The sequence below is a fragment of the Vanellus vanellus genome (genome assembly GCF_965231255.1).
Source record: "Vanellus vanellus genome assembly, chromosome: 10".
NCBI lineage: Eukaryota > Metazoa > Chordata > Aves > Charadriiformes > Charadriidae > Vanellus > Vanellus vanellus.
Window position 1 is genome coordinate 22,437,568 of NC_138915.1, and position 22,772 is coordinate 22,460,339.

At 50.2% G+C, this 22,772-nt stretch overlaps 1 protein-coding gene across 1 annotated transcript in view; it reads left to right on the forward strand.

Annotated features, from left to right (window-relative positions):
• GPC4 (glypican 4) overlaps positions 1-22,772 on the forward strand; it is a gene marked incomplete at both ends in the record, with an annotated part of 70,845 nt that overhangs the window by 29,195 nt on the left and 18,878 nt on the right. Inside the window, 2 exons of the mRNA XM_082488169.1 lie at positions 3,011-3,169; positions 18,653-19,044. Of these exons, the coding sequence (XP_082344295.1) occupies positions 3,011-3,169; positions 18,653-19,044 (551 nt within the window). The remainder of the gene's footprint in view (positions 1-3,010; positions 3,170-18,652; positions 19,045-22,772) is intronic.

The following is a 22,772-nucleotide window of genomic DNA, read 5'->3' on the forward strand; positions in this document are numbered from 1 at the left end:
GTAAAAAAACTGCGAGAAAAGCAGCCGGCAGCCCTAAACTTTATTTTTATCTTTAACAGTGGGTAACACAGTGCATCCTCCTATGATTAGCACCGAGTAGCCAGAGCTCCTCGGCTCCAGACAGAGCTAATTCTTGATCGCGAGCCAAGACCACATAGTGCTGACATGACTGAGAAATATCTTCCATAATTAGATTGCTTGGTCATTCATTTTTGAACGTCTGAGTTGCGTTTTGGAGGGTAATTTCTTAACGATCAACCAAAGGGGATCTGTGCAAGCTTGGTTTGCTGGCAGGGGTGTTCTCCTTCCACGCGCGTCCCGGGGAGGCACCCTGCAAATCTGGGACGAGGGGGACCACAGAAAATTTAGTTTAATAGGATAAATAGACATAAAACTATTATTTGTCTTTGTGAAATATACTGGGCTTTTTAATCATAAATAAATTGGAGTCGTTGTTAAAACCACTGTTTTAGGGATCCCAGGGCATCTGCGACAACTTCAGAAGTGTCTCTAAAGTGTAACTGGGAATAGAAATCCCACTATCAGTAGGTTTGCATGTGCCAAGTAGGGTAGAGGTTTACCCCTCCGACACAAAAGAATGGGAAGTGTGTAAATCACAACCACCAAAGGCCGGCATGCGTCGTGGAAACGATGCTGAAACCGTGAAGTGCATTTCAGGTAAAAAATGTCCCATATACTCCCCCTCCATAAGAAAATTAAGAGAGAAAAAAAAACAAACAAACAAAACAAAAAAACAAAACCACCCTGTTCCCATAAGAAAATTAGAAAAAAACCCCAAACAACCCTGTTTCAAGACTTCTGAAACTAAATTCTTTTGACACCTTGAAACTAGCTGTCCCTCTGGCTGTTACTATCGCTTGGCTGCTGTTTCTTCGTTTCCCGTTGTGTCAAAGAGTCTTAATCCTGTATCAGAGCCAGAGTAAAGAGATTCAAAGTGAAATAAAGTGGTGATGTTTGGGTACTTCCTTTTTGGTTTTTTTTTTTTTTTTTTTTTTTAATGCTCGCTGGTAGGGCAGGCTCATAGAGGAGTCCCCAGGCGTGCTCTGGGATGGGTTTGGTGGGCCGGATCCCAAAATCCTGGATGTGCGTCTTCCTCCCTTTCAAATGACTTACCAAGCTAAACAGAGCTACGCCCCTTAATGCTGTGTATTTGCCACTGGTGCTGCTCCTCTGAGATGGAAGGAAATAGGGTCCATGAAAAAAAAAAAAAAATATCTGTAAGGAGCTAGCGAGTTTTGTCTGTGTTTTCTGAAGGCTGTGCCTAAGCGGTGCTGCTTCCCGTAACAGACTTTGAGCTTTCCATAACTCAAGAGCGACGGATGGTCTTGTGCAATAAATTAACTGTGGCAGAATTATCTGTCGGTCAAGGTCTGCCTGTGATGCCAGGGAAAACAAACAAACCCTGTAGTGCAAAAAGAGGATAGATTTAGGAGGAGAGGTTCTTAGGAATTATATAGATAGAGAGATTTGTATCTTATTTTAGAATGGTCCTTAAGTGTGTGGGAGGAGAGATACTGACCCTTCTGGGCTAGAACGTCACGCAAAGTGATGTGAACCTTCAATACCTGGGCGAATGACGTTGTTAGGAGGTCTTGCACAAGGCAGGCAGAGGAGCAACCGCTCATGTTACTTGTGTGGCACCCTGCAAAAACTGCCCGTGTTTCTCGAAGCCCGCTTCGGGCGCTCTGGCAGGTAGGACGGCTCTTCGGTAAGCGCGGGGTTGCGGAGAGGGGGTTTGCCGTGCAGGGGGCTGGCAAGTCCTTTGCCGCTCTCGCCGTGAGTCTCTGAACCTCGGTGATGGTTGGAGGTTGGCGGTGGCCTCCAGGGTAGGGAAGAGCCTTCGCTTCTCCATCTGCTTCCTCGGGATGAAGGATAAGGTTTGGCAGCGGGGTGTGAAACGGGAGGGAGGGCAGCAGCTTACATGTAGGCCGTGTCTTTTAAAATACCATCTGACTTGGAAGGATGAGTTTCTCATCCTAACTGCTTGTTTTGATCATATCTTCGGTGCTGGCAAAGGTTTGCACAATTTGCCCGAGTTTGAACCGCGTTAGCATCAGCCCGCCTGCCTGTGATGGTGCGGCGCTGTGGGACCTGTCAGAGGAGCTGGAGCTGAGGATGGCGAGGCCAAGAGTTTGTCTTGGCCCACAAAACCCGACAGCAGCATTTTACCGGTGGTACCGGGAGAGGACAGCTTCATCCCGCACTGCAGCGACACGCTCTAAAAGCAAATTATATAGGGCCAGATCCTGTGCCCAGGTGAAATTTTGGAATGGAGCTATGGTACGCACTGAAGCACTTCATGATTCCTCTGACCAAGCCAGCTTGACCCAGATGACTCTTAGGAGAGAACAATCATTCAGGGTGAAGGAAGAAAACTCTGTTTGGATTCTCCAAAGACAAACACCCGGTTTTGCCCAGGATGATGGCAGAAAACTGTAAAATTAGGAGCTGAGAAAGACAAAGCTTTCTCATGAGCTGTTGTGCAAAACAAGTGTATCTTAATATCAGTGAGAACTGTGTGTGTGAGAGAGATTACTTCCCCTGTGATAATTGGAGGTGGAGAAAAAAGGATTTATCTGTACCAAAAGGACCGTTGTCATTGATATTGTGTTGTGTATTAACTGAATGAATCGGATGTAATTAAATACTCAGCAAAAACTTCGTGGAAGATATCATAGTACAGACAGGTCAATTTGCTGGTTCTTCAAATTATACCGTGCAAGAGGAGCGTCTGTTTATTCCACTTATTATCTGAACAAATAAGAGGGTGCTTCTTAATGTTCTTGCAGAGAGACGAGGTGTGGTATTTACATGCGTTGCTATAAAGTTCCTCTGCGGAATCCGGTTTTGATGTGCCTGGTCCAGGGGGCCCTCCTTGGGAGGGGATGGTGCTGCGGGTCCTGGCACCCCCTGCCTCCCAAGCCGACCTCTCTGCCCTTGCACGGAGAGAATCCTTTTAACTCGGGATGTTTTCTTCTCTGCTTTCCAGGTGACCACTTGAAAGTCTGCTCGCAAGGCTACACATGCTGCTCTCAAGAAATGGAGGAGAAGTACAGCCAGCAGAGTAAACACGACTTCAGAAACGCCGTCGTAGAGCTTAGCAATCACCTACAAACCATGTTTAGTTCCCGCTACAAGAAGTTCGACGGTAAGTGCAGCGACCTTGAATTTGCTCTCCTTGGGATAAAATGTAAAAAAAAAAAAAAAAAAAAAAAATATCCCCATCCTGTTGTTCTCTCTGCAGTTGTTCTGCTCTGTCTCCCGCTTTGCCGGGGAAGTTCATGACTCACGGCTCAGAGGGCAGAGCATGCCTTGTTTTGCAATCCCGTGGGAGAGAAATATTTGCTGATCATGGCTGCGTGTTTCCCGAAGAGAGAGATCTTTCTTTCTGATTAATCTTGTGAAAAACCGTTTTGCTCTTTAAGATTGCAGTTGGTGGTGTTGGTACATCCCCGCAGCGCGTGTAACTAACGTGCACATCTTGCAGCCCCGCTCCACAAAAATGCTGACCTTCCCCAGCGTGTTGTGAAGCGACGGGATTTGTGTCCCTCTCCCTTGGCCTTTGGGGCGAAGCAAAGAAATACGGAGCGGGTTTCGTGCGGCGGCCGAGGGTTCAAGTGTGATGCAGGGGCGCAGAAGCAAAATGTACCAACTTTCGGCTGAGTTCCCACCGCTCGAGCGAGGATGCTAACTGCTGGCCGATAAGCAAATGACGGGTTTCGGCGTTGCCACCGGATCCGCAGCCGTGTCCCGTCAAACTGGGTCCCCATAGGGCACGCCTGGCTGGTGGGAGCTGTGGGGAGAACCTCCCTCCGGAGGTAGCTGGCACGCACTCTTCCAGCATTGCCCGTTTTTGAGAAGGCGTTGGGTACATCCCTCTTGCAAACAGCTGAAGCTGATGCCCGGGCGTCGGGCGCAGCACCCGCTGGGGGTCTGAGCACCATCTCTTGGTTCGGCTGCTGAGCTCTCGGTCGCGGCAGGTCCCGCGGGGGTCTGCAGGCACCTCGGTGCTCCCAGTCGTGGCGGCGTCCCCAGGAGGGAGGAGCAGGGCATCAGGCTCCTGCCTGGGTTGTCCTTGTCGGCTGGTGGAAGAGGTGACACCCAGTTGCACGTGGAAATATCTGACGAGTCAGGTGGACTGGGTTGCTGAGGCTGTTCTGCTCGTACATCTTTATCGCTGTCTGGTAGTAGAGGGTGATTCCACCACACAGCTCCTCTGGACTTTTTTTCTCCCTTGTTTGGTCATTGGTTTGACGTGGATTCTCTACTAATATCCCAAAGTCTGTGCCGTGAACCTTCCAGGGACCTCCTTGGCACTACCGCAGCAGGTAGCAGCCCCTTTCCTTCGGAAGGGATTGGCACTCGGGTGAGCGAAAAAGTCCCTGGGTATGAAAGTGCAGTGAGTCAAAGTGGAATTACGCAATCGGCTTGATAGCATCTAAATCTGCTAGCTAAATATTTCCCTCTTAACCTCCGTTGTCTCTACCTGCTGCTACACCAAAGGGGTGATAGAGAGAGAACCAAAGTGTCTAGACTTGCAAGCTTATTAAATGCAGAACAAGGCACTTAATGAAATCCAGCCCGTAGATAAGCCCTTTCAAAGAGACCAGAGAAACAGCATCTGCTTCACCTTAAATGAACGACGCGGCTCTTTGAAATGCTGCGATGGAAAACAAAGAGCACGCGGGGTTCACCGCGTCAGCGTCCCTGACGCGGTGCGGACGTACTGCGAGGCGTGTCTGCCCCTTTGTAGGGTGAGAGATGGCTTCAGGACGGCTGGGCGATATTAGGTGAAGCTGAGCTTGGATACCTGTCAACGTGCAAGGCTTTAAAACGGGTGAGCTTTGATAGGGAGCGCTGCACCGGCTGTTTGGTCGGTGCTGCGTGGTTGTCAGCCCCTCGCAGCGTGTCCTGTGCCCGTCTCATCGTCCTCATCTTAGCCCTGGGAGTCCTTGACAGGCAAATTTGGAAGGGGATGGTGTGATCCTCTTGCTGGAAGCTGGATTTACTGTGCCCAGCCTGTCCCTGAAGGGTGTTTCTCTGCCCTGTACAAAACTAATGAAGGAGAATTAGCAAACCCCCTCAGCTTGTCCCAAAGCCTAATGGGCCCGTCTTTGAGCGTTTGCTAATGTCAGATCTCAATCTTCATTTGCTGCAGACAAAGCTGATTTAGGGATTATTTTTTTTTTTTTTTAATCTTACCTGGGGTGGAAGCAGAGATTAACTGATTATTATCCTCTATCATTTACCTCTTGGAAGGCTTTTAATCATGACTGCCTCTCTCCCTCCAGCCCCATCACCTGGAGGCTGAAGGCACCCCTTCTTCAGCAGCACTCTTGCCGGTGGCTGGGGCAGGTTGAGGAATCTCCCCTCTGAGGTCCTCAGACTCTTCTGCAAAAGTTTTGGAGTGGTAGTTCTGTTTAAGAGCCTGTTGTTGAGTGATTGGCTGCTTGTGGTGTGGTGTTGCCTTCCTGCAGTCCTGATGCTTGGTCGTCAGGTCAACTGTGGTCGGTTCTGCCTTGCCCACTTGAGTTCTCCTTGTCCAACGTAATTCTTCCCATGCTTTTTGATGTAATGTGCCCAAACTACAGGGAGGAGAAATGATCAAGACCCATATATTTGTCCTGAGCTCTAGGGATGAGATTGGAAGAGCAGCGATGCCTTCCAGAGCTCTTCCTTTGCATGGGCCCGTGCTGTGATTTGAGCGTTGGCAGCTCTTTAGGGCTGCCTCGTTACTGGTAGCTCAATCCATCCCAACGACGATAAGGCTGACGCAGAAGAGCTGTGCCCCTTCTTCTGTTTAACAAGAAATCCTCTGCGCTACAGCTGCGCGGAGGGACTGAGCAGAGACCGAATTCACTGAACTGGTCTCCCGGGCAGTGGGACGGATGCGGACGGATGCCCCTCGTGCGGGGTGACACATCCCCGTGCTGCGCAGGGCCACTCCGGGATGCAGCTCCAGCAGCAAACCGCCTCCTCCAGCTCTTCAGAGGACCCCGCGTTGTGGGTTCTCTGCCTTGCTCCCCTCAGCCTTGACATTCAGGTTTGAGAGGAGAGGCGAACCCGTGCGGCTGCCCCCGTTATGGGCTTGACCTTTCCAGCAGTTGCCGCTGCAAAAGGACAGTGGACGCGGCGGCACGTCCTTTGGATGGCGGCGGCGATGCCCCGTGGCTCTCGCAGCGTTTGCATCAGCTGTTGCCGGAGCGCCGTGTGCCGTTGGAACTGTTGCCAGAATTGCTCTGATCTGACACCAAAGCCGTACAGAAATGGATTATCTCCTTTTAATCGGGAGCACGGAACAAGCTGCTGATTATTAGTCCCCAAAGGGCTGACCAGAAGTCATTTCGGCTCCTAATGCGTAATGTGACAGCATCAGATCCTCCTGCGCGTGTTTTGGTTTGCAGACACCGGGAAGAGAGTAGAGCTTTGGAGTCCCGTATCTTATATAGCCTGTCTAAATATTTGCTTACAGCACAGCTACGTACGCTCCTGAGCGTCTCTCCTGGTGTAATTTAAACCGCTAGCCCAGTCCCAGGGTAGCAGCGAGGGATGTATTTTCAGCAGTGAGGGAAATGCTTTTTTAGCAAAATAAAAAAAAATACTTTGGGACTTGTCAGATTTCCCGCTGCTCAATGTTTTTAAGGTGAAGATGTGCTGGTTTTTCTGGTGTATGTGATCTCAGATAGGTTTATGGGCTTCACTGAGAAATTCGTGGGTGAGATTCTGTGGCCATGGAAGTGTCCCTCTGTGATAATGCCAACCATGGGAAAGCCACAAAGCTGTGTGACTCGGATGACATCTCACCCCACAGAAGCAGCTATAGCAGTCAGGGCTTTAAACGTGTCCCCCCTGTCTTTTTTTTGTTTTATTTTAAATCTCCTTTGCCTTGTCTCATCTTCACCAGTTAGCGCCCTGCCCTTCCCTCTCCCAGGGATTAATAACATTAATAGGATTAATGGTGACATTAAGACTTCATAAACGCTCGGTCCCCATTTATTAAACTTGAATTTCCACCTCTTTTGCCCTTTGAGGCTGAAGTTTTCCACGCCGGGGTCTGTGCTGGTCGAGCGGCGCTTCGGGGAAGCGGCTCAGCTGTTCTGAGGACCTGGAGCAGGGACAGGACATAGCGCATAACTCTTCTGCAGCATTTCCGCTATTCTGTTGCTCCCTAGATAAGATGTTCTTAGGTTGTTTTTTTTTTTTTCTTATTAAAGACACCTCCTAAGTCTCTCGGAAGACGCAACTGTTGTGCCAGGCCCTTTTCTGGGGGGAGAAATGATGTTTGCCTCCGGCAAAGCAGCTGCTGCGTCTCCTGCCCCTGCCTTTCCCGAGCGCTTTGGCTGTTGCACTTAAACCAGGGCGCATCCCTTTTCTCCTGTGGGCTCTGGATTTAGGGGAGGGCAAGCAAGCTGCTGCAACCCTCGTCGGATGGGAATGGGCTGTACAGAGGAGAACGGGAGGTGGTCCATCCCCGGCCGCGCTGGCAGTAGGTTTGATGTTCCCAGTGCTGAGCGACTGGAGGGTTTGTACGAAACGATATGGCCTGAGCCAGTATTTGGGGAGCTATTAAATGCTGAGAGTCCCATTTCTCATCTTCTCCCCTTGACTCTTGCATTTGTGTCTAAGGTAAAACAAATACAGAAGTGTCAAACAAAACCCCTTGGGGACCACGAGTGGAATGCAGCTGAGCCCAAGTGGCAGGAGCTGGCCGGGGGTCCCCGAGACCGTGGTGCACCCACCCTTCCCTGCGCAGGGACTGGGCTGGAGAGGTCATGGATGGCCTGGTCACGGATACCTGGGGCCAAACGGGCCAATGGCATCCTGGAGGGCATCAAGAAGAGTGTGGGCAGCAGGTGGAGGGAGGTCATCCTCCCCCTCTGCTCTGCCCCGGGGAGGCCACATCTGGAGCACTGTGTCCAGTTTGGGGCTCCCCGGGTCAAGAAGGACAGGGAACTGCTGGAGAGGGTCCAGCAAAGGGCTACGGAGATGATGAGGGGACTGGAGCATCTCTCTTGTGAGGAGAGGCTGAGGGACGTGGGGCTGTTCAGGCTGGAGAAGACCAAGGGGGGATCTTATCAACGCTTATCAGTCCTTCAAGGGCGGGTGCCGGGGGATGGGAACAGTCTTTTTCCAGTGGTGCCCAGTGACAGGACAAGAGGGAACGGGCACAAACTTGAGCATAGGAAGTTCCATCTCAACCTGAGGAGGGACTTCTCTCCTGTGCGGGCGGCAGAGCACTGGCACAGCTGCCCAGAGAGGGGGGGAGTCTCCCCCTCTGGAGCCATTCCAAACCCGCCTGGAGGTGTCCTGTGCCACTGCTGGAGGTGCCCCTGCTCTGGCGGGGGGTGGGATGGGGGAGCTCCAGAGGGCCCTTCCAGCCCTCACCACTCTGGGATGCTGTGACCCCTGATCGTGGACTCTGTGTTTGTGTTGGGCAGAGGTGCCACAGCTGTAACGTGCGATTGTGCTGTGCATCTTGGAAGCATCCCAGGGTGCCCTTCATCTTCTAGCACGAGCTTTGCGTTACTCCTGGGTGCGCAAATACCAATTTACTTCTGATAACTGGTTTGTGGGTGAGTCTGAGTAACCGGTTAGGTGGAGCATTGGCCAAATACCTTCCAAACTCTGCTAAAACTGTTGGACAAAAACCCCAAAACCTCTTGGAAGCTCATTTCTTAATTTAGATTTCACTGTTCAGATAGCCCTTGGTTTCCAGCCACTGTCTCCAGGTAGGATTTAGGTGTGGACACATGGCTGGGAGGTATTAATAGCCAGGCTTGAGGCAGGAGGGATGAGGGGAAGCGTTCAGCGGTTTCAGCTCCGCTGCTCCGGGCAACGCGGAGGCAAACGGTGAAAGACGAGCCCCGCAGGTGCCCAGCCCACCGCTCCTATAGTTAGAATTTGGCAGACCATCGGGGCGCGCTGCCTTACCGAAATAACTGCCCTTAACGAGACCTTCATCTCGCCTTAACTCTTTTATCAGAAACTACCTGCAAGCGCAGAGCCCCGGGGCCCCATCCTGCTCCCGTGCCGGGGTCCCCAGGGTCCCTAGCACCCACCACCATGGGGGTTAGCCCTGGCCGCTGGCACGGTTGTCTCCGCTCTGGGTGTTGTGGCACAGCAGGAGGGCTGAAAATAGAGACCTGGTGGCCCTTTGATGCTTGCTGTGCCAGAGCCACGTGATGTTTGTGCTTCTGAATAAATCTGTGCGGTGCAGAGGGCTCTACCATCACAAGCCGTCCTCTGGCGAGTGCGCTGATGATGACTGCATCTGATGACGACTGCATCGTTAACAGGGAAATAACACAGTGGTTTGGTCTACCTGCTGCCACTCACGTCTAGATGAAGGCACAACCTCCTCCTTCCCTCTCCAGAAAGGGATGGCACCAAACCTCGTACCAACCAGGGCGGAAAAAGGGGAAGATCCCACACATCTCGCAGGAGCAGCAGTTGCCTTCTGCTGAGAGCCGGTCCTTCGCACTTGGTTCGGGACCTGTGCTTGGCCGGGGTTGGGATGGAGTGATTTAGGAGAGGCAGGAGGGAACAACCGCCATCCCCCTTCCTTTAGAAAATCCCACTTGTGGGCTTTTGTTTGTGCTTTCCCACTCACTGCAACAGTACTGAAACAAATTGTCTGCTCTCTGTGCCCTGGAAGTTTGTTTGTTCTTTGTTTTCTTTTAACTGGCTCCTCTCCATCTGGAGAGTTTTAAGGAGGTCCAAAACCCACTGTGATTTTTTTCAGTCTTGTTTGTCGAGAAGGGTGATGCTCGGCGGACAGTGGCAGGGACCGCACCTCTGGTTTGGGGGGCTCAGAAAGAACCTGGGGTCGAGTTGTCTCAAAAGGAGGAGATCTCAAAGCAGGGGAGGCTCCTGCCTTGTAGGTGGAGGGTGGAAAATGAGATTTTTATAACTGAGAAGAGACTTTAGCAGTGGGCAGAGCCGCCTTCTGTACAGGCGTGGAGGGATCAAGCGGTCTTCTGCTGTCTTGGGTCCAAACGGTTCTGCTGTTAAGATCACAGGCAAACTGCTCTTATGCTTCTGATTTAATTTTTTTTTTTTTTCCCCAAAAAAACAAGATACGGGCAGCAGGCTGTATACTTGGCTACAGGAAACATGCCTGGTGCTCTCTGGTTACTAATTGCTGTCAACCAGTCAATGAGCTATTGTTTGTCTGTTTAAAATTAACTCTCTCTTCCTCCTTCCCGCGCATGTGCGGCTTTGGGTTGCTTGTGGAGCCCTGGGAGCTGCTCCCTTCAATGCCCGTTGAGTTGGTGGCATTTTGGGGGTCTTGTGGTGGGCTTGGGGGGTGGTGTGTGTGTGATGTTCCACTGGGGAGGAGCTGGAAGTATTTTGTTAGTGTTAAATGTCCTGTCGTTGGCATGCTGGATGAACAAAGAGAGGTGGCCCAAATATAATGAGATGAGGGGAAATGAGGTAACGGGAACGAGAAAGCCATCCCTGCCGTTCCACAGCACAGGTCCTCCTCAGGCTCCTCAACACCAGTCGTAGGAAGGCAGGCTTGGAAAAATACGTATGTGTGAAATACCTTAACGAGCGTCCCAGAAAGCTCCTCTGAACAACGGGGGCGTGCGGTGGGCGGCCTGAAAGAACTCCCTTTCAGATGTTGCGGGTGATCTTTGCTGTTTGGGGTGGGAAGTTGGTGCGTCGGTACCGAGTGGACCTGGGTCAGCAGGCCAAAGCAGCTGAGAAATAATAGATGTGTTGGAAAAGCCAGTTGGGCTTGAGGAACGGGCGCAGTGAGCGTCAGCCATGGGGTGGGAGCGGAGGGGAGAGCAAGGAAATGGAGGGAGGAGAAGAAGCAGCGAGGGAGGTGCGTTGGGGAAGACTGCTGTTGAGTTGTGCTCATGAGGAAGAGGAGGATGGAGGAGCTGCTGCTTGGGGAGGAGGCAGCAGGAGAGACCTGCTCTAGCTGGCCCAGAACGGGACGTGTGAGCAGTGACGGTCCCTGGAAATGGGGCAGAGGGGGCTGCGAAGGCTGGGCGCATCCTGCTGCGCGGGGTGGACCAGCACGGGACCATGGGCGTTTCTGCTGTCACCGCTTTCCTAATTCGTGGGATGCCTGTTAGGTGCAGCAGGATGGGATGTGCTGCTGTTTGCTCCTTGAATTGCAGACGGCAATCTCCATACTGGTGGTTTTGTTGTGTGTTTTTTTTTTTTTTTTTTTCCCCCACTCCCTCCTTTGTTGCTTCTTATTCCTTTGAGGAGCTGGGTCTGTGTGGTGGCGGTGATCCCGCACCGTGAGTCCTTCCCTGCTCTTCTGGGCTCCTGCCAGCCCCGGGGGGCAGATGAAGATTATGTTCTTGGGCCTTCCAGAAACAAGAAGTGATAGAAATCCTGGTTTTTTGCTGGTTGTTTTTCTTTCCTCCGAGGCTGCAGCCCAGTTGAAACCTTGAAACCTTTCGCTAATCAAGCGAAGTTTGAGGAGATGATGTTGTCCCTCCCAACTCTCCAAGGTTCACGTGTCGGGGCTGTTGCTGTGACACTGGCATGATTTAAGCCTGTACTTCTTCAGACTCGGCGGAAGAGCTCTTCCCATGTCAGTAAGTGCTAACACATGTTTGAAAACAGGACAGAGAAACAGCTTGTGGATTTGCCCTGCCCTTCCTGAGTTCCTATTCAATAAATGTGTTAACACTATGTATTCATCGGTTTCTCAACACTTCTGGAAAAAGGTTGTTAAGCTACGGTTTGTTCTTCCCTGGTGGAAACTACAAATGCGGTATATGCAATAAAGGAAGTGAAGGCATATTAAAAATAATGGGGCACATTTAGAGGAAAAAAAAAAATCATCTTTTTTTTTCCTTTGGAGTAGATGGCATGGCCATGGTTGGCTGCACCTTCAAGGTGAAAAGAGCTGTGAAACATTCATCTCTATTTTTTTTTTTTTTTTTTTCTTCCCCCTCCAAATTCCTTTTATCTGTCTGGATTGAATTTTGCTTCGCTTGGTAGGAGCAGCTGCAGGGTGGAGTGTGCATCCACAGATGCACCTCTGTGAAGGCGCTGGGACGGTGCCGACACCGGAGCCTTCGGAGCCGCGGCTCGGGCAAGAGCGTTCGTCTGGGAATCCATCTCGCTCTTGTGGACATCTTCTGAGTAAAGCGTTTTATGAGAAAATATAATTAATCTCTTTGTGGCAGTCTCTTCCTGTATGCGCTAGAAAGCATAATTGTCTACACAGACAAACAAATTAAAGGTTTCGGTAAGACAGACGGTCCTTAATCATAATCTGGACAACTTATTAAGAGTATACCTGAAAAGCTGGGTGGCAAATTATCTGAAACTGATTAATTGTGCCCGTAAAAATTCAGCATGTTCCCTCTGCGTGCTTGAGCCTGGGTTTATTTGCTTTTTAAGGTGTGTTGAGTAATTGCACGTCTACCTGGTATCTGTTTGCATAGTTAATTTGGAAACCTCAAACAGAATAAGGCCAGTTGAAAACACAGCTCAAAACAAAGCAAAGCTGGTGCATGGGAAACACAGCGTGTCTGGTGGCCTTTGGGAGCAGAAAGGTGCGCGGGAGCCCTTGTCTGCTTTTGGAAGGTCACCAGCACACCTGACCATGGCCAACAGATGGGCATCTGGAGAGCACGTTGGCTCAACGGCCTTGCCGAGCTCTTGGATAAGACTCTTTGCCTTTTCTTGTATTGCAGTTCAGGTTTTCTCTGCTCTAAAAAACTGCAGATTCTTGGTGCTGAGCCCTGGCTCGCTCATGGTTTGAGACTCTGCAGATGCTGGAAGAGGAGCAAGCAGGGTGCCTTGGAGCCGTAGTTCTCTCCAGGAAATTATTGTCTGAAATAAATGCGTTTCACTCTTGAAGATCAGGAAATTCAAGGCAAAACTTGGCACTCTATGGTGGTCAGCTATGGGTTCAGCCCTGAGGTCTCCCTCCTGGGGCATGGCTGGAGGGGCAGAGGACACCAGTGCTTCGGTCCTCCCGAGGGGCAGCCGGTGCCGGTGGTGGCAGGAGGTGGCTCAGTTTTGCTGCTGCTTCTGTCACCAGCATTTAGGGAAATGCCAAACCTGCCTGTGGGTGAAGAGGAACGTGCCCCTTTGATGCGGTCATCTAATTTTCAGGAGCTGCCTTTGATTTAGGTAGGGCTGTGCCCTACAGCGGCAGGCTCTGCTCATCAAAAGCCCTCTTGGATGAAAATCCCACCCTTAATATACCTGAAAATGTTAGCACGAGTTATAGGAAAACATTGCATCCCATCTTATTTCAAAAAAGGATATTTTCAGATGGAGAGCTATGAATCCAAGATCAAAAAAAAAAAAAAAAACCCATATATATATATACTGGGTACAAAAATCCAAGGAAGGGGCTGTGTTGTCTGGAGGTGGGATTTGCTCCGTGCCTCGCAGTGGGTGGAGTGATTGCATTTCTTCGAGTACCTCATGCATCCACGATTTGGAAGAAAGATTATTTTGAATTATTCCGGCAGCGGGAACTGATGTTGTATGGCAGCTCCTCGGGGAGGTGCGGTGCTCTCCTGCGCTGGGTTACTGGCGGGGCTGGTCTGCCCTCAAGCTGCAAACAGGTAATATATCTTATTACCTGAAATAAGGGAAATTGCCAAGTTATGTTTCCCGCTGTGCTCTTTTATGGAAGGGTTTGTTCAAAAGCAAAGATTTTTTTTTAATTTTTTTTTTTTTTTCAGGACTCTTGTTGCAGAAATACCAGATATGTCATATCCAGTCTTTCTTACTGTTCCTGACACCTCTAGGCTTTCCCCGAGTGTTGGGCATTGAAATTCTACCCTGAAATTCAAACGGGTTAAAAGAATAAACAGAGCCCAGAGTTGTAGATTGCCTGACGGCAGATAACTGCCTTTTCTATCTCTAAAAGTTAATTGCGTTGGAAATGTCATCTTCCTTTAAGCATCAAAGTCGGTAGCGTCCGCAGAATTTATTTTGCAATCCAGACAAATTTTAAACTTTCTTCTTGGGGTTAGGAAAGGTTTTGTGGCTCTGGTCCTGCCGGGCAGCTCAGCTGTGCTTTGTGGACGGCCATGCTGGTCCCCTCGCCCCTGCTCTTGTCCTCCTCAGCGTCACCCCGAGGGACAAGATAGATGACTTTGCATCAGCAGGGTGGAGCTGAGATGGGTTGGAGCGGCAAATCATAGAGTTGTTGAATTGCCGAGGTTGGAAGGGACCTTTAAGATCATGGAGTCCAACCATCAACCTCACACTGCCCAAACCCACCATTAACCCATGTCCCCCACGGATGGGGACTCCACCACTGCCCTGGGCAGCCTGTGCCAGTGCTTGACAACCCTTTCCATGAAGAACTTTTTCCTAATATCCATCCTAAACCTCCCCTGGCACCACTTGAGGCCGTTTCCTCTTCTCCTGTTGCCTGTTCCTTGGGAGCAGAGACCAACCGCCCCCCTCGCTACCCCCTCCTTTCAGGGCGCTGTAGAGAGCGAGAAGGTCTCCCCTCGGCCCCCTCTTCTCCAGGCTGAGCACCCCCAGGTCCCTCAGCCGCTCCTCATGAGACGTGTGCTCCAGACCCCTCACAGCTCCGTTGCCCTTCTCTGGACACGCTCCGGCCCCTCAATGCCCTTCTTGTGGTGAGGGGCCCAAAACTGAACACAGCGCTCGAGGTGGGGCATCACCAGTGCTGAGTACATGGGGACCATCACTGCCCCAGTGCTGCTGGCCACACTGTTCCTGATACAGGCCAGGATGCTGTCGGCCTTCTTGGCCACCTGGGCACACTGCTGGCTCATGTCCAGCCGGCTGTTGACCAATGCCCCCTGGGTCCTTCTCCGATGGGCACCTTGAACAGCCACTGAAATGTGGACGTGCTCCCATACCAGGTTGGATCAGAGCTGGCCGAGCCGCGTTAGCCCAGCGCCGTGTCTGAGCTCCCCGTGGCCCAGACATCTCTCCATCTTCTGCTCTTAGCCAGGAGAACCCGGGGGACCTTCCAGCCACGTGCAGCTCCCGCGGGTCAGTTTGTGAAGCCCTTCCTGGGGCTGTGTTGTGTGTGAGCTTATGCCTGTTTGTCGACAGAGGGGCCAACCCTTGTTCTGGGGGTTTAAACAAGATAACCGGGAGGGAAAAGAGAGCCTGCCATCCCTCTGGATAGCAGCGTCTCGGAGAGCACCGGCGAAGTATGATTTCTCGGCTGTGAAAAATGTTTGCGTTTGACAGCTTTTCACGGGGAGGCTGTCAGAGCGATAATTTAATGAGTACAGATTGCTTGCACCACAGCTGTAAAACCTGCTTTTACGGTGCTGTAAAATAAGCAACCGAGGCCTTTGTGTGTTTGCTTTGTTTGAGAACAAGTCAACTTCTGATACAAATGAAAGGTGGTCATTTATTTTCCCCAGCAAACAGTCAAGACGTAGGAGAGGAACCTGCCATTTTTCTTCTTGTGGTGGCAAGGTTAATGCTGGGTTACGTCGGTGTTTGCTAATCAGCTTGTTTCTGTGAAGGGGAGAATTAATATCTAATTAGATGTAGGGAGTTACTAGTCAGATTAGCATTTAAGTCATAAAAAGGGCTTTTGGGCTTTCTTCTCTTCGTTGCAGACGTCTGTGCCCACGGTTTGCACAGAGAAAAGCCTCATGTTCCTTCCTGCGCCCAAGCTGGTTTCTCGAGGGGGAGACAGAAACTGGGGATGCAGATGTTACAGTATGCCAACAGCTGGAGTAAAACCCGTCTTATAGATCTCATTTAATCCCTCCTGCTGGCCAAGCTTTCATAGGTGCCAAAAGTGCTCCGCATCGCGTGGAGGAAGATGTTGCCGTGCAGGTCCTGCCCCTGGGTCCATCCCTGCTCGCTGGCATAGGGTGGCCCCGCCACCCTCGGTGCCGCACTCGGTGTCCGTCCTCCCCACCCTCCTCACCTCGCCCCCAGCCCAGGAGCCTCCAGGTGCCAGCGAGGCCACCCACGCACCGAATCACCGGGGCATCCCCTTGGCGTGGTGCGGGGATGCAGGGATGTGCTGGTGGGGAGGTTCTGTAGGACGTGGGGCAGGGGGGTGGCTCTGGGTGGCAGACAGCCAGCCTCCCCTGTCCTCCTCCCCTGTCCTCCTCCCCTGTCCTCCTCCCCTGTCCTCCTCCCCTGTCCTCCTCCCCTGTCCTCCTCTCTTTCTTATCTGGAAAAGGGCACCTGAGAAGACACTGGATGGAGCTCAAGCAGGGACAATGGCTTTGCACCGGCATGGTGCCTCCTTCAGTAGCGTTGCGTTGGGGTTTTGGAAGTTTGGTGGGAAGCTTTCATTTCCTTTATTTACCTGGTTTTTGGGGGGCAAGGAAAAGCTGCTGGCTGGAAGACTGCAGGTGCACAGGTATTTGCTGCTAATTAGGTTGCCTCTCCCCCCCGCCCTGGATAATTAATGAACACATGTGGTTCTAACCCACATGAAAAATTGCTAAGAGATGAAGCGCTCTAAAGCCTGGATGCAGTTTATTCAACTTCCCCTTTGGAGTGTAACCAATAAAATGAGTTTGGGCAGGAGAATAAATTGGTTATGGTAATATGGATGTATTACTTGAGATAACTTTCCTGGCTTAAAACATTGCTTTGGGTTCCTTTAGACTGGGGGTTGGAAGTATTTAATAGATTTCCCATCAATATAATTTCAAAATCTAATTCAAAATCTAATCTTTGAAGAGTTTCCCGATGCATCTGCCAGTTCTCGGGCCGGGCACGAAAGTATTTAAATGCACGACTTATTTGGTGATGCTGAAAGGTCTGAGCAAAGGAAGGAAGTGAGCCTTCAAAATGATTAAGTGAATTGGAAATTAATATACACCGAGCTAATCTCTATAGTATAAACTCAAGAGAAAAAAAAATCTTCCTGGAGAGGAAATGCCAGTCATGGGAACGAAAGTGGAGGTTCCTGCTGATATTGGACAGAGGACGTGTCGGGTGTTTGAAATCAATCTCTTCTTCCCTGGATCATTTCTCTCGTGCTCCTGAGAGGCTGCGTTATATACGGCCGTGTCAGGCCCTGGGCCCCGTGACTTTGCTCGTCAGGAACTCGAAGAATGTTTCGGGTTTTTTTTCCCAGAAAATGTTTTCTGTGTTAGGTTTTGTTTGTACTGGAGCACTTTGAAGACGAAAAAGCTGAACTTCGGCGTACTTGTAATACGTTTTAACGAGGTTTGAATTCACGCTGGGCCAAAATGTGCTCTCCCCTTCGCCCCTTCTGACAACTTCTGGCTCTAAATATTACTCCTTTAAGGATTAAACAAAAAAAAAAAAAAACAAACAACAACCAAACCCACAGAGGCCATGTTTTATTAAAAAATATTTAGTGGCTGTGAGTCACAGAAAGGCAGAGGTCAGAATCCCCAATTGCTGGTGGCATGCGTAAAATAACACCGCTCCTCGCCTGCACCGTGCGTGGCGGTGGAGAGGTTGCGCCCGCACCCCGGGGGCCGCCGGTGTCCCCGTGGCGGTTTGTCCTGGTGCCACCTACCCTTGCCCTCCTTACCTCCTTCCCACAGCCACGTCACGTGGAGTTTTGTTCCAAAATGGCCCAAATGCAGTTGACTTAATGGACCTCTCCTCTATTTTTTTTTTTTTTTTTAATTCTATTTTAACTCATCTACACCAAATTTCCAAGGGAAAGGCTGTACCGTAGGGTGTCTTTGCTTAGATGCGGGTGCCAAGGCTTTGGTGGCACTGGTCTTGGGGAGGGGGGAGGATTTCTTTTTAAGTTGACCTGGCAGATGCAGCTGACGTGCCAGACATGGTCAGGTCATTACCGGCATCGGAGACGGACGCGGCACCGCTGAGATGCGGTGACGGCGCTTCGGCGGTGGCCGCTCTCCGGCACCGGGCTGTCTGGTGCTCTGGGAGGGTGAACCCAAACTGGGATTTGCTTTTTGAAAGCTATGAAACCCATCCATCCTTTGTCATCTGAAAACTCTCCTTGTCATTCTTGTGCCGAAGCGTTTAGCCCTTGGATTTTGGGCAAATTCTGGCTTAATTGTGGGGTGTTTTTTTTGTACTGCCACAAACAGCTGAAGCCCCATCTGCAATCAGGACCAATTAGGTAATTAGAGACAGGCCCTGCCCTGAGAGCTGACAAACTTGCAAGATGGGAGAAAGAACCTGCAGGTAGATTTTTAAATTTGACTTTAAAATTTGTTAGTTTTTGAGGCTTGTTTATCACTTCAGCGACTGAATTGACAAGAACTGAAAAGACCCATTTGTGCAAAATGTCTGTTTAACAAGAAAAAAGATATTTTTTTTTGCTTTTTGCTTTCACATAGTCTTGTGCTTTGAAATTACTTCTTTTAAGATAGCTGAACGGTAACGTAAGAAATTGTTTTGTGTGTTTTTTTTTTTTTTTTCCCCATTTTGCTGATTCTTGTCATGGTGTTCAGATTTGCGTCAAAAGGGATTTCACTCCTGCAAGTCTTCGGATCTGGAAGGAGGTTGAAGGGGGGTTTGGTTTACGAAGAGTAATCAAGAATTTTGAGATATATAAATTGTTTGAAAAAAATTTTTAGGGAGTCTTTTAACTTTCCATTTGATGTGATGGTCACGTAGCGCTGAATTTTCCAGTTAAGCAATGGCAGTGGTTGTAGCAGTGTGTGAACAAACAACCCAATGCCCATGTTTACCCTGTCTTCTCTACCTCTTTTTCTAGAGTTTTTCAAAGAACTTCTCGAAAACGCCGAGAAGTCGCTGAACGACATGTTCGTGCGGACGTACGGCCGTTTGTACATGCAGAACTCGGAGCTGTTCAAGGACCTCTTCGTGGAGCTGAAGCGGTACTACGTGGGTGGCAATGTCAACCTGGAGGAGATGCTCAACGAATTCTGGGCGCGTTTGCTGGAGCGCATGTTCCGGCTGGTCAACCCCCAGTACCACTTCACGGACGAGTACCTGGAGTGCGTCAGCAAGTACACCGAGCAGCTGAAGCCCTTCGGGGACGTGCCGCGGAAGCTCAAGCTACAAGTGACGCGAGCGTTTGTGGCCGCCCGCACCTTCGCGCAGGGCCTTGCCGTTGCAAGGGACGTCGTGAGCAAAGTGTCCGCGGTGAGCTCCATCTTGTGATTATTCCCATGTCCGGCAGACCCGTGATGGGTAGCGTCTTTCCCTGTTGTCCTCACTAGGTACCTAAAGGTGGTGGTGGTGGTTGAGTGCAGGTGGGACCAAGCTCCATCGATGTAGGCTGTGCCGTTGCGTGGTAGAGTCACATTCTGGGGACACCACCATCCCGCGCCGCAGCCCGGCAGCAGGGATGTTCCCCGAGCTGATGCTGTCCTCCTGTCTAGGGAGCAGCAACGAGCAGGAAATTAAATACCTTCTGCCGCGGAAATAACCATGTTTGCTTGTGTAATGGCCGTATCTTCTTAATATTGCCTTCAAATTACAGCGAGTCATGGATGCTCTGGGCATCTCTGATGGAACAGCCGATGATTTGCTCCTCGCTCCCAGGCGCGGGGAGAGGCTGTGAGCACGAGCAATCATCAGGACTTGTATGATAACAGTAATCCGGATCCGTACGCGCACGGGGCAGGAGCCCGGTGTACTTGGTGCCGCACGCCCAGCGTGAGTTAGGTCTCAGACTTGTATGGTAAAGTCACTTTTTTTGGGGGGGGGGCGTCAAACAGATGTGATGTGTTGGTCACTTAAATGTTTACCTCCCTCTTCTTATAAACCTCTTCGGAGTGGTTTAACTGGGGTGATTTTTTTTTTTTTTTTTTTTTAATGTGAAATTTGTCTTTAATTTAGTCTGAGTTGTATGGTATAAGGAACAGGTGTATTCGATAATCCCCCTAAAGCGATTGTGTGAGATAACAAATATTAGTGATTTCCTTTTAACAAACTCAGCTCATTTCCTGTGGGCCATAGAAGATTTGGTATAACCATTTAATCAGGCAGAGAGAGGTTTTCTTTCTCTCTGCCTGGTTACAGAGTAATAAAACGCCCGGCTGAAAGGGCAGGCAGTAGTTTGAATCGCTGTAAGTGCCAGGAGAGAAATGGAAAAAAAAAAAAAAACCACCCCAAAAAATCCCACAACCCAAAAAAGCAAAGTAAAACAGAAAGGAATAGCTCTTCAGGTACTCTTAGAAGCAGAATGCAATTTTGGAGGCTGCATACGCAGCATCGTTAAGCGAGATAATCATTCAAATTGCTTTGACTTACAGGGATAATATTAAAATACTGTTTCTCTGGAACGAAAAAAAAAAAAATAATCTGCTTCCACGTTAATTTTTCTTGAAGAGAAATGAGAAAAACAGCCTGCGATAAGCCTGCGTGTGTGCGATAGGGAGAGAATATGAGTAAGGGAAGAGTTGCCGTGTTAATATATCCCGGCTCCAGGAGCAAGCTGTAAATTAGGGATGGCAGGTTGAGGTCCTTGGGCACTTTGGGTCCCCATTTCACAGCGATGACTCTCGCGTGGGACGTGTCTGCATGCTGCTGGTTGAGGGTGGATGTTGTGGAGCTCCATGGGTGACATGTGGGGGGGTCCCTCGTAGGAGAGGACAAAATCCTCCAGCCTCAGGGACGCCGTGCTGTGGTGGGAAGGAGATGTGGGAGGGAGGATTGGTGCTGGGTGAGGCCAAGCGTTGTGTCTTTGTGTTGTTGGGTCTTTGGCCAAGCCTGCCGACTTCTCGTTGGGGTTTCAAATTTGGGGGCTCTTGTTTCTGGCTGTGTAGTGTTGCGATCGATATTGTGGTCAGAAAGAAAGGGGAAAAAGGGGGTTCACTGCTGGAGCGTGCGGGTGAAGCGTTTGGGTGGGAGGTCTGTCCGCTAAGCCCCAGTACGGTTTTTGGGAATGTGCAATCACTTGATAGGCGGTAAACGTGCATGGGTGAGGGATCGTGTTTATGCTCCATCTGCTCAGAATTCATCAAAACGTCTCCAGACTTGACACGGGACCACGAGGGCTACGGTCCCCGCATCTGTTACGAATCAAAGTCATGAACCCGAGGTGGCGTCATGATTTCTCTTTTCCCTTTTGAAGATCCTCGAGTGTAGAGTTGCCTTCAACTCTAGAATTAATTGCTCGAGTGTGGAAGGTTACCCAGGGACCCACTCAGCTGCAAAAATAGCTCATGTGCCGTGGACAGTCGCAGTCCCCGCACTTTCTACTTCAGTTTCACAAGTTGCGCTGGAAATCCTGCAGCAGCTTGGACTTTCCAAAGCGGCAGCAAAAGTCCCCGCTGCTGATTGCCGAAGCTTTAGTGGCAGCAGTGGAAGGAGTAACGGTCTTTTCCGTAGTGGTTTAATCTCGTTCAGTGGAAATCTAACATCGCCTTTCTGCAAGACACAATGCGAAATTCTATATGCGAGTTGAAAAGCTGATGTGTTTTATGCCTGCTGCTTTGCGGTTGCGTTTGTGCGGTTGTTACATTACATATAGATTAGCCCGGCTTTGCTGAGCTCTATATAATGACTCTATTGGCTTTGCTTCCTTATTATTTTTACTCCGGAGTTGTAGTGGGATGACTGCTTATACCAGGGATTAACTTGAGGGATAAATTTTCTATTCGTCTTTATGGGAAAAAATGTCCAAAGTAACGCAAATTTTAATGCGTTTTGTAACAAGCCAGTTAAAAATGGTTAATTGAAAATCCTCAGGAGGAGAAATAGAAACTTCTGCAAGACCCAGCTGCTTTTTACTTTCCCGGGGTGCTATCAAGAGAGCAAACAGCACTTTACAGTAGAACCACCTTGATGGCTTTCTAACGGTCCTATATATTTTTACGTCTTCACCAGGGAGAGGCATTGAGAAAGGTATTGCTCCCACCTGAGTTTGGGAGTAAAGGGGGAAAAGAAGAGAAAATATTGAAAAGCTGCAAGCGGGCTCGATTTCTGTGCCAGAATACTAGGAAACAACTAGGAAACAACTAGGAAACAACTAGGAAACAACTAGGAAACAACTAGGAAACAACTAGGAAACAACTAGGAAACAACTAGGAAACAACTGTAATTCGGCATTAGATAGGTCAACCTGTGTCTAAAAAAAACCCACAGTTTTGATGCTCAGGTCTTCACCCCTCAAATTCCCTCCTTTGGACCCAAAAAAGGACCCAATTCTGCAGGTCGGTGCTGAGCCCTCTAGAGCTGTGTCTTGCCCCTGAGGTGGGCTGCGATGGGGCCTCCAGCGCTTCCCTCCGCCGTCTGCAGCCGCCGGGGGCTTTCTCCCTGACCTTCCTGCCCTCGCCTCGCGGAGACGGAAACCTGCCCATCCCCTAATCGCTCGTCAAGTGCTAAAATCAGCCGAGTTAAATTGCTGCCAGCAGTGACATTTCCTGCCCCAGCCATGGGTGGGGAAGAGCAAATACCAAGCCAAAGCTCAAAGTGACCAAAAAAGGGTGAGAACCTACAACTGGGCAGTTCTCAAGCTGTGGAGATGTTCCCTTCATTAGTTACATGCGATTAAAGCTGCAGCACAGGCGAGGGTCATGACAGCTTTTGAGGGCGAAGTCCTTGTTGGGTGCAGGTCAACGCCAGGGGTGGGATGGAGGTCCCTGTTGTGGGGGGAGAAGAAGGAGGTGGTGAAGTCAGTGGTTTGTGGGGTCGGGAGGAGCTCGCTTGACCCACGGGCTGGGAGGGGAGGTCTGGCTGGAGGTCAGCAGCCCTTCAGGGTGCGAAGGACGAAGCCTGCAGCCACGCGACACTGAATCCCTGCGTTCGCTTCGCTGTCTGTCCATGGAGCTGCAGGTGGGGACGTGCAGATGGGACCTCCTGCAGTTACGGTGGTGGTGAGAGTTTTCTACAGCCCCCCCCAAGAGATTTATGCCGATGAACTG